At 45.4% G+C, this 12,158-nt stretch overlaps 1 protein-coding gene across 3 annotated transcripts in view; it reads left to right on the forward strand.

Moving 5' to 3' along the window:
- The window catches only part of ADAM15 (ADAM metallopeptidase domain 15), a 245,133-nt gene that overhangs the window by 182,383 nt on the left and 50,592 nt on the right, over positions 1-12,158 (forward strand). For all 3 annotated transcript variants that reach the window (XM_086947377.1, XM_086947378.1, XM_086947379.1), the window contains exons 18-19: positions 1,677-1,788; positions 8,932-9,076. In XM_086947377.1, coding sequence (XP_086803503.1) covers positions 1,677-1,788; positions 8,932-9,076 — 257 coding nt within the window. The remainder of the gene's footprint in view (positions 1-1,676; positions 1,789-8,931; positions 9,077-12,158) is intronic.

The raw sequence follows: 12,158 nt of genomic DNA on the forward strand, positions 1-12,158 counted from the left end.
GTGCTCCCTTCTCACGTCCTATTTAATCATTCACTTAAGTTTTCCCTATTTGTGTTTATTTAGATCCCTAAGACAAAACCCCTGTCTACAGAAAACTTCTTGGCAAGGCCATGATGTGCCATACTCCATTTTGTCATCATGGTCCCATTGGTGTTAAGTAAGATTCTGAAAGGCTTCCTCTTAATCCCTGTTGGAACCACAGCTGCTCCCCTGACCCCCTCCACTGAGGCTTCTACAATGATTTTATTGGTAAATGCTGGACCTCGCAGAAATCTAGCCGTTGCTTCTCCCCCGTTCCATTGTAACACCTCCTGAAAATCACGTGAGCCCGCTTCCAGCTGTGGTTGCGCATTATACAGAGTCAATAATAGACATACATGTCCTCTTTATATTTTATTTCTATTTTCTTCCTTTATCTTTCTCCCTTTCTACCAAGTGTGTATCCCAGTGTCTCCCATTCTAATTCTGAATCCATGGAGGTCTAGTTCCATCAGGCACCCTTAAGGTAGTATGACGCCCTCACAGCATAGATAGTGCTTGGAATGACTCAACGTCTTGGAGGGTGAACTTCAGTTGGCAGTAAGTGATCAGACTTCTTCCTCTATGGCTGCAGTAACCAGAAGGCCTCAGCAGTGCACTGCTTGCACTTTGCCAGTGTTTGGATCTATCATACATCAAGGAGCATGAGTCATATAAGGCAGTGTTTACATCCCAAGTGTTAGTCTGTTTTACGCGAATAATAAAAATAGTGCAATCTTTGCAGCCCATGCTTGCTTGTGTGCACTCAGTACAGACTAGAAGTCGATAGATGATTGCACTTGGTGTCTTCCCACACTACGAATCTTGTGCAAGTAGTGCATTGTGTGCAGTCTTTGTGTATGACTGGCTCCACTCAGGGTATGTTAAAAATATTGCTGCGTTTGTACTCTCCCCTTTCTAAGCGCCTGATATACATAATGCTACTCTTAGGTGGATGAAGTCATAATTTGAGGGCACCCACGGCTCTGATAAAGAGATGCATGGTTGGTTAAAGAGAGGGCTAATGCCACCCAATCTTGGCAAAGGTGGGTAAAATTTGAGCGTGCCCATGGGTCTGAGCTCGTGATGTATTCCATGTTTAAAGGTGGCTGGTGTAGCCTGTGTGACAGAAAACTTAAAGGACACTGTTGTGGACTAATCTGCTAGGTCCAGAGAAGGCAACAGCTGTTACTGGGTGGACCAGTGCTTGTTAGGCTAATGTCTTTCTCTCTTTAATTTCATGAGCCTTCATTAGCAGGGAAAATTAATTTGGGTAATACTTACTTGAAGGTGATGTAAATAAGCGACTATCTAAATGGATTTTTAGCAGTGTGTATTAACATTTAATTTGTAGTGACAAAAGCTGAATGGAATGTTTTACTTCGACAAATAGTGCAGCGTTTACATACTGCTTGCGCCCACCCACACGTAGCACCTGATAAAATGTTCAAAAAGTGATTAGCACCATAATGTGTGCCAGTAGCTCAATAAAAGCCAGGCAATCTACCTATGTCAAACCTTATTTGATATTCCACTTTGTCTCCTCTGATGTTTCCTCTCTTTTTGCTCTCTGCCCATTCTCCCGCTTTTATCCCTATCAAATCCTTTGGTCTCTGTAGCCCCACCTTCCTGTTGTGTAAAGTTGGTCTGTTTTGTAGGTCTGCAACAGCAATGGGCACTGCCACTGCGAGACCGGCTGGGCACCGCCAGACTGTAACAGCGCAGGGTATGGAGGAAGCATTGACAGTGGCCCCTTGGAGCAGCGGAAAGGTAACAGTGCATAGTCTAAGACATGTTGGCCATTGCTGGTCTTTGTATGTTGGTTCATGGTATGTTTGTATCTAAATGTGTGAACACACCTGTTTCAGGATTTGTTTCTTGTTGTTGCTGTTGTTGTGAGGTTAATAGCACTAAACCAATTCACCCTTAGAGTGGCATTTGAAAGAGTCCCACATCTACTTTGAGAAACTAGCCTATAATGGGTTCTCAAAGCGGCTAGAGATGTGACACTTTAATGTTGTACAGGTCAAAGTCCTCCCTGGCGTAGTTTTCCCTCGAAAGTGGTCCGAAAGACCAAGTTCAAGGCTTAACTCACCCAGAGGTCCTGCCGGTGCAGGAATATAGAAAAAGACGTGAAAGGAAAAACAAGAGAGGTCATCAATACTTAGTATAATATTGTGCAGCAGAATACTTCCTGGCAAAAAAGGCAGTACATTTGATAAAACTCTTTTTTGTAATAAAAGGCAGTCTGATCGTGTCCCATTGAAGGTCAGTGGAGGCCATTTAACATCTCTGAGAGCAGTGAGAGTTCCTAAAAAGCATTAAAGAGCTCATGTGGGACTCTTTCATTTGGGGAAGTTGGACCAATTGACAGGACAGATTATGAACAAATAAAGCTGAACTGTGATGCAAGATTGGGCAAACTAAAAAAGGCACCTTTGGACAGTTAACGTATGTCTGGAATAAAAATAATTCCAGCAGGTGCTGGTAGCAGGCATTGACCAAGGCAGATTCCAAAGCGTCAGACTGGCAGGAGTCCTCAGTGAAAAGCACTTGTGGTGGTGACGAAGCTTCACTCTCCAGATCTGAGTAAGGAGTTTGGAAAGGGTCGACCACTCGGTCCCCCCGAACGTATGGTTGGGGGCCCGGATCCCCCCGGGAAACTATTTTGGGCGGGGGGCGTGTCACGGCTGGTATGCCCGAAGCAGCGTAGCCGGGGCGCGCCTTCTTCCCGCCCAGGAGGGGTTGTACTAGACACCTACACCGATGGCCACGCCCAGGAGGCGTACCAGCAGAGGGTTCACGCCCTCCCGAAGACGGATAAAGAGAGCGGGAATCCGAAGAAGCATCCTCTTGTTCCTGTGCTTGGAAGCTGCACCCACTCGTTGCACGTGAGCCCTCGACGGAACAAGGAGCAATTTTGACCCACCCACCAGCCCCTTATAGCAATGCTAGTACTGCAATAAAGTAATTCTCTTCTTGATAACATCTTCTCCCCTTTGTTTAGCAGGATATGAAGGTCCAGTTTAGTGATATGATGAATGTCTGAATGTACTGTTTTTTCGTAGCATTGACAAATATTGCAATTAAACAGCATAATTTTCTCCTTCGTAGGTAATCAAATGTCGTATTTATTTTTTGGTCGGGCGGTAAGGTCATGATCGGTGAGCAGTAATTTCAAGGTCCCTAGAGAGGGGCGCCACCCAATATGGATGGGAGCGCCCGGGGGGAGGTGGCCATTGGCCCCTCCCACGGGGAGGCGGCACCCACTAAGTATGGGTCGCCTAGGGGAAGACGGCCATAGGCCCCTTCCAGGGGAGGAGGGGGCTATATGCACCTCCTATGAATTTCCCGGGGCCCGGATATCCGCGACGGCGGATGTGATAGACAGTGTGGGGTGGGAGGGGGAGTCCACGCTGCCTTCTTACAGTCACCTCACACGGGTCCTCGGACGACCTCTAAGATGGCGTCGAGTTAAATGGGGGGCCCCGCACGACAAGGGAAATTGGAGTTGGCACAGAGGGTACAGTCCTCGGTGCGGCCGCCACTCACACCGTGAGGGCGAGAGTTTTGGTAGTAGGGATCTGACACCGGTTGCGACCTTGCCGTTGGCCCGTAATGCTAGGATGTACAATTTTAATTTAGAAAGTATGCATTGGCAGGATGTTAGACTCGGCTAGGAAAACCTTTGTACTAGAGATTTGTTAAGGTTAGCCAATAAACATGTCTTCATCGAAATGTAATAAATGAAAATTGTACATGATATGAAACGTGTATTTTAATATTTTAATTTTGTTTCATAATTTAATAAATACGGCCGGGAGGGTGACTCCCTCCCGCCTTCCAAAAGTTCAGAACTGCGTCCGTCTTCCCATCCTTGGGGATTTGTGTTGGGAGGGGGTAACAGGCATCCCGGCCATATAGTTCTCTGTTTGCAAAGTTTCTGGAGCTTGGACCTTTTCAGAGGATAGTTGTCTCCAGCAGTGCTTGAAGTCGGTGTCCTAATCAGATTAGCAAATCTGTTGGTAAATAAAGTTTGTAGGCTTGGAAATGTTCTAAGCATAAGCCGATGATGTTGGAGGCCTAAAAGGTAACTCCTAGATATGGTGTGGGCATAGTTTTTAATGGATTTATTTTCCCTGGGCTTAATTTAAGTAAATGTTCTCTCTGCATGCTGCTATCCTTGTCCCTGCTGCAGAAAGGTGACCCTGATAAAAATATGAACAGAAAATGATTAAATAGGTGCAGTAAGAGATCATCTGTCTCCAAACCTACATGAATGTTGTTTAAACCGTTTTGGGGACCCTAGACAGGCAGGGGTTACTCAGCCACAACCAAACTGGTTGTGACTATTTACCACTGATGTCATGGGGCCTCACTAGCTCTGGTTACTGGAACCTGAGGACCAATGACATCCTTTCAGCACTTGACTCTTAAGGTAGTGAGGCGGGTAGTACAAGACCTCTTTGGGAGGCAGAGTGCGGATAGAGACTAAGAACTCAAGAAATCATCTGGTAGAACTCCGTAATGTTTGTCTAGCGCAGTGTTTTATCTTAATGAAAATGGGAAAGTGCTTTATTAAACCCATGTGCAGTACCAGATAAATATATGATGCAAGGTTTTAATGCGGGCCACAGGTTAGGCAATAGAAATCTATGAAGGCAAATCACACGTGTGGGCACAGAGTGGTAAGTTTCAGCAGGTTACTGTGTCTGTGAGCAGCAGGTCAGTCCCTTAATGGCACCCAGTTTCTCAGTGCTTAGAATGTAGGCCCAGTCTCACTTCTAAGCCACGCATTTTTGGGGCCTTGTTCAGTTAGTATTCATCTTTGTTGGTGCAGCAGTTAGATCTAAAGGCAACCTCCCACCCTCACCCAGACTGTGATGAGAATCCACCAACAGGTCACTGATGAGCACGTCTGGGTGGCCCAGCTTCTTTTTGCCTGTACAGAAGGTCAGGTCCACAGGGAGGAAGCAGGGAATCCACCTCAGCTCTTGTGTTGTGCCCTGCTGGTCCATTCTGGTTGGATGTGGCCATGGAAAGTAGGAGCACCCGGAGTCTTCAGGGCAGCATGCAGGCCTCAAGTAGTGGGATGCAGAGGGACCAGCTCAAGCACTCTGGTGACTCCTGGGATATCCTTCCCGTCTGCCATCTCTCTCCTGGTCACTAGGCTTCTCTTCTGGATACACTTCATTACACTGTCTATGGAGGTCCGCTAGGTTCTTTTCCAAGTCAGACGCACAGTTCTCTTCCAGCAAGTAGTTGCACATGTTCCTTTTTTTAATTTTTATTTTATCCCGTCAGCTCTGAGAGTTTGGCTGTCAGCGAGTCCTGAATCTGACTAGTTTTCTACACCATCTGCAAACATTCATGTCTTCGATCAGTTAGAAATCCTGGACTCATCTGAGGAAGTGTTCATCTTTTTATAATAATCCCTTCTCATGCACATAATTTTGAGTCCACTGGCACTGTTTTGGAGCCAGTTCTTCAGTTCATGAATCCTCCTCTCCACAGCAGATATATTGCATTTGTTGCCTGGTGGTGACCCCACACAAGGCTATGTTAAGATGTCTCTTCAGGGAGAGTACCCAAAACAAGCACAATGAGAAGTAATGATCTTATACCTGACTGCCTTAAGCCCCTTGTAGTAGCACATATGCGAGACCAAAAGGCAGACCCTAACAGAATGTTTCACCCTGCACTTACAAAGGAGACCGCTGTCTCCGCCTGCAAACACCTGCCATCTATCCTAAAGAGAGTGCTCTGGATGGAACAGTCAGGCAGGCCACTGATGGAATCTCACTGCCTGTAACCATCCTCCCACATATTAATATTTGGTGCTTCACAGCTTATATAGTAATAATGTACAATATGTTTCAGATTGATGCCTGTAGTTTTGGAATCTTTACACTGTCTGCGGTGATGTATACCTGGGTCACTCAATACCATCCACTAATTTTTTTGTAATTTTTGTAATCCATTGTTTTAGACTGATACATGCCATGTGCTGCTGTAATATCCTGCTGGCTATCTGTGTTGTAATTGTCAATTACTGTTTTCTTACTTGAAAATATAAATAAAGCAATAAAAAAATAAAGGGATTCCTTCAAAACTGTAAAAAAATATATACATATTTGGTGTTTTACAAAAGCTCAGAAATGTGAGCAAGATATAGTGCTTGTTGAACGGCAGTTACTTAGCCTTCTTTTTTACCAGGGGAAATCCAAAATGGATCGCACAGGTCTTAACCGAATAGTCTCATGACATACAGCTTCATAATATCAGTCAGTAGCCACCTGATTTACCTTGTACAAATAGCATACACCACTGTAGCAGAATTTAGGAGAGCAACGCTGAGAGGCATCTCACTTGCTACCAAGGACAGGGGAAAAAACCTGTCTTTTACAAGTTGTTCTAAATTATTATGCTTTCACCACGGCTAAGCATCTAATAAGCTGTACATGTACAGGAGTCCTGTGTAAAAGTAAAGCACGCTTTGTGCATCCCACGAGACTAAGGAACCCCACTCTGGGTCTTCACGACCTTTACACATAAAAAGCCTCAGAGTGCATGCATGAAGATCACACATGCTGGCCACTAAAAATCAACAATACAATGGATACTTGCAGTTGGGTAACTTATGCTCTCAAAACCATGCACGGGGCATTCCTAATCCATCAGAAACCCATTAAAATAGGCCATGTCTTTTCCCACAAACTGAGCTTATTTAGACTGAACTCTTAGGAACCTATTCACAAAGGTAAACTTGCAGCTGAGTAGATTTACACACATGAATTTACTCTTACACTTTGTATTAAATGTACTGCTTTGTAGGATACTTACACTCAGAAATGCTGAATAGCCAAAGTGTAGACTTACATGTCTCCATCCTATGAATTAATGGATGGACCGTAAGTTAGAAGTGTAAACTTACTCCCAGTAACTTTTCACACATAGGCGGATATTTTTATGTTAAATATTAATGTAAATTGTTTACTTTAAATGTAGAACACAAAAGAAATGCTCCAGAACTTTTACCTTACTGTTGAATTAAATATTTAATTAATTTGAATATATTACATTACATTTTTTTTAAAGATTAATTATAACTGCCTAAATTAAAATGGTTAGATTTTTATGTAGTAAAAAGTACTAAATGTTCTGAATAGAATTACATTGATTTATGTTTTAAACCATAAAGTTACATTTATTTTTAAATGTAAAAAGTCATTGAAATAGAAAGTATTTTTATTTATATATCATTTTTTAACATTGAATTAAATGTATATACATTTTCAAGAAGCCAAATTCAATCAATATAGTTTAACATTATTTTCTACGGGCTATCTGTCTCCATTATTTCCCTATTATTTGTTATTTGTAACCCTGGGCGTAGTGGGCGTAGTGGGGCTTCGCGGAGCTACGTGAAGCGGGCGAGAAACTACGTCCACCTCCGCACTCCGCGTAGCCCCACTACGCACCGCAGGCCGCCCTCCCTAAATACTTTAAATTAAACGTGTAAAAGAATTAAAAGGCACTTACCTTGCCCGCCGCGTCCCCGGGGCTCGCTCTCTTCATTGCTGCCGTCTTGTGTACTAATGCGCATGCGCGGGCGGCCGCGCATTTCTCACGAGAAATGCGCATGCGCGGCCGCCCGCGCATGCGCATTAGTACACAAGACGGCAGCAATGAAGAGAGCGAGCCCCGGGGACGCGGCGGGCAGCGGCGGGCAAGGTAAGTGCCTTTTAATTCTTTTACACGTTTAAATTAAAGTATTTAGGGAGGGCGGGAGGCGGGTGGCGGCCAGCTATGAATTTATGATTAGAAGATACCATAATGTAATGGGCTATTATTTGCACAACGGAGTATTGAGATGCCAATACAATTTGTTATGCTTGAAAGGCCGTATGTGCAGATAGACAGCCCTGGGCAATGGGGTCAACGCATGGGTGTACCATAGGGGACAGGGGCACGTTTTGATGAGGATTCCAACATCGTGATCACCTGTAAAATACTAGTGAAAGGCAAATATCAGCCAAGGAAGGACTGCAGCTCATAACGTCTGCTTTTCTCAAGACATCACTGAGATTCTCATGAATGCAGTGGAAGCTAAATATCCCATGCATAGCCAAGATGGAATTCAAAGTCATAGCTAAAGCTATTGGGTCTTGTGTATTGGAGTGGTGCTACAACCGAAAAGTCACACTTTTCAGTGATCTCTGCTTCTGTTCTGTGTAGGAATTACTCTAATTGTAGTCACTTCTCCAGCTGGAGCGCATTGCGTTATTGTTTGCAGTGTTCACTATTTTGATCGAAGAAAGTATGTATGCAAACCATGTCGAACTTATAAGACATCAGCGGCAAACATGATATTAGAGGTAATAGATATTCAACTATTGATTGATGGCTGCTTAAACTTCACAAGTTGAGAGAATGTTTAGTAAGTTGTGGTTGTTTTGTAACTGGTCTAGCTTTCTTGGAGTCTGAAAACACTTTATTATCAGGTGGTAAGTTCGCGAATCTATGCCATGCAGAGAGGCTGTGGCCAAATAAAGTATATGAAAATGTGACATTTTGGCTTTGCGTAGGTAGTTTCCCTTGTGAGATAAATATGTCTCTGTTGCTCCAGTAGTGGGCCACAACACCAGCAGTTTGTTGTATAAAATTCAGTGTAGTTGGTAACCTTTGTTATTTGTTGAAAGGCTGTGGTCTGTAGGTGGTCTCATTGAGTTAAAACATCTAGGTAACAGACTTGCATCAAAGTTGTGGAACAAATATGTTCAATATTCTGAGCCTAACGTTAATACTTGTTATAATTTCCAAAGATGTTTTTTTTTTTTTTAAAGACTGTGTTTATAGCTGTTTCCCATGGACCTGAATCCTATGTCTGTTTTTCTTGCTTTTTTCTGCCAGATCCTTCCACCCTCACCACTGCCCTCCTGGTCCTCTTCCTCCTGGTGCTTCCACTGATCGCCTTACTGATCTTCTGTTACGTCAAGCGCACCGTCCTGCAGAAGATTCTTGGGGACTTCAGCAAGGGCACCAGCTGCCGGCGCAGGTAGACAAATGCCTCAGAACTTTAGGGCTGAAAAGGCATGGAGGGAGTCTGATAGCACTGCAAGTGGCAGCTGAAAGTCTGTTCATTTACTGTTCTGTGTCAGGAGGGTCCCTGAAGGCCCTGTCCATTTACATACTATGGTGACAAAAATTCAGATTATGATTACATTCCACATCAGTCAACTTCATTTGTTAGATATGCTCTCTCCCTGTCATTTGTTCTTAGAGAACTTTGTGTTATGTGAATTTTTAATCAAAGAATGACTATCCTTTCACGGCTGGTGAAGTGCCATCTTGTAGAAACACACACATCTGAAAAGGTTCACATGGCTTGTGTAGCGTGTACATCTCCGACAGTCATACTGTCAAGATCTTCCAAATGTTAAAAAAAAAATACCCCAGAAGACCTTGAAAGACACAGGGAATCTGACTCAGAGATGAGCAGTATTCCAGAAGAGCATTTTTAAAGTCTGTTTCTTCAGTCTACACACAAGAGGGACCTTTTTGATCATTATCAGGTGGAGCACAACAAAGGAGGAGATAGCACTAATGACGGCATTCCGACAGTTCAGATAAACTTTCAGGGTAATGATGTAGATGGCGTGGAATTACAAGAATCCAAGACCCTTGCACTGTTCTCTGAGTTTGCTATAGAAGCATTTGATGCCAAGGCATTCCACATTGAACAAATGGGGCCCATGTTTGTTTGGCATTGAAACACTTGATATTGAGGCATTTACCATCAAGGGGAATCAAGTCAAGCATATATAAGAAGTCATTGTCAAGGAATATGCTGATAAGCATATTGATGTCGAAACGGCCTTCACATTCTCCTCCACGGGAGAGAGCTTCTTTTAAAAATTGTATTGCTGTGATTTATTGTGTTTTTTAAATCTGATTGCACTCACCCCAAGCCTTTGAGTCTGACAAGCGGACCCCTCGCTGCATTGAAACCGGCGCGTAAAACGCCAGCGCCTCGAGCGATCGACAGGCCACGCCCCCCTTGGAGGCCACGCCCACCGCCCATTTAATCACCACTCCATAAGTATGTGCCTCCCCAGGAAGCGCAGCGGACAAGCGCAGCGGGCGCGCCGTTTGCGCGCCGAGGGCGCGCCTAAGGAAAGCCCGTCTGCGCCCGTCCGCGACCGACCGAGACCAGAGGCCATACACCCTGCTTCTCTCATCCAATACTCTCACTCGCAACTCACCACCGGAAAGTGGACCCTACCGGCTGCTACCTTAGCTCGCATCTCCAATCTTGGACTATTAACCTCACAGAACTTAGTCCATACCAACACCTTGTCTACGTCCCTAAATACCAGCCCCTCTAATCGGCATCCAGATGCCCTTCTCCCCACAGCAATTTCTGCCATATATCTAAACACAAGATCGGCAGTAAAACACCAGCTCGATCTTTTCACTCTACTTGACTCCCATAAACCTGACTTATTGTTTCTTACCGAGACCTGGTTCTCTGACAGCTCCCTCCCTTCCCTGCTAGCGATACTCCCCCCGGCCTATTATGCCATTCGAGCAGATCGCTCCTCTGGCAGGCCCGGCGGAGGGGTCGCCTTGATCGCCCGCAAGGAACTCACCTTCCAGCCTCTGGTCTCCCCCTCCGTGGGAATCTCAGACTGACTAGTGGTTCGCTCTCTTTCCTTTTCTCCCCCACTAACCTGTGTCCTTGTGTACAGACCCCCGTCCTCCCCCCAAACTTTCCTCCACTGTTTTCAAGACCTAATGGCGACTTTGGTTGTTAACCACGCCTCCATCATAGTCCTGGGAGATTTTAACTTCTGGCCCTCCGACCCCGCGGAATGTGCCACGTCCAAGGAGTTTTCAGACTCTCTTCTATCACTCAACTTCACATCAGTTGTTAATACTCCCACACACAGGTTGGGACACATCCTGGACCAAATTTGGCAACGTGATTACCTGGTCAATTCCCTTTCGATTTCCCCATGTTCATGGTCAGATCATTCACTAATCACCTTTTCCCTATCCCCTGTTCCACCACTTAAGCCCACCTCTGCTAGAAATGTCTGGGCGCGTTCATGGAATCGTGTGGACATCGAAGCCCTCTCGACTCTCCTCTCCTCCTCCAGCCCTGATCTGACCGCGCTGCCTTCCTCTGGGCAGGCAGAAGCTATCACCAACTGGCTGCGGGTCGGGTGCGATGCCATCGCTCCTCTAAAACGCATCGCAACCAAACGCCCCAAAGATGCAAACCGCTGGTTTTCAGACGACCTAAAGTTAAAAAAACTTACTCTCCGCCAAGCTGAACGACAATGGAGACGGAGCCGCCTCCAACCTCACCCTTTGGCTATCCAACACCGCCGACACCTTAGCACCATTGAAAAAAAGTCAACACAAACTCGGCAACAAGAAGGCCTCTTGGTTCAACGATGATCTCAAGAAGTCCAAGAAACTGTGCCGCTCCCTTGAAAAGGCCTGGAAAAAAGACCCATCCACCAGCAACAAGGACGCCTTCAAAAGCGCCACCCGTACACACCACCAACTGATCCGAAAAGCCAAGAAAACAGCATTCAAGGATCGACTTGACAACAATGCCCACAACAGCAAGGAACTTTTCAACATCGTCAAGGAATTTTCCAACCCCTCGGCCAACTCCAACGACATCACCCCCTCTCAAACCCTCTGCGACTCCCTAGCCTCTTTTTTCCACAACAAGATTGCTGACATCCACAACAGCTTTGACAACCAACCCGGAAGCCAACCCACCCTACCATCTGCTGACCATCTTCCCCCCGTAAACACCCTTAACGCCTGGAACCCAATCTCCACGGAGGACACCATCCGCCTGATGAATTCCATCCACTCTGGATCCCCCACAGACCCATGCCCTCACCACATCTTCAACAAAGCAGACTCCGTCATAGCTCCGCACCTCCGAGACGTCATCAACTACTCCTTCAACTCCGCTACCTTCCCAGAAGACTGGAAACACGCTGAACTCACCGCCCTCCTGAAAAAACCAACAGCAGACCCCACCGAACTCAAAAACTACCGCCCCATCTCGCTTCTTCCATTCCCGGCCAAAGTCATTGAGAAAGCCGTCAACA

The sequence above is a fragment of the Lissotriton vulgaris genome, chromosome 12, assembly GCF_964263255.1.
Source record: "Lissotriton vulgaris chromosome 12, aLisVul1.2, whole genome shotgun sequence".
Taxonomy (NCBI): domain Eukaryota; kingdom Metazoa; phylum Chordata; class Amphibia; order Caudata; family Salamandridae; genus Lissotriton; species Lissotriton vulgaris.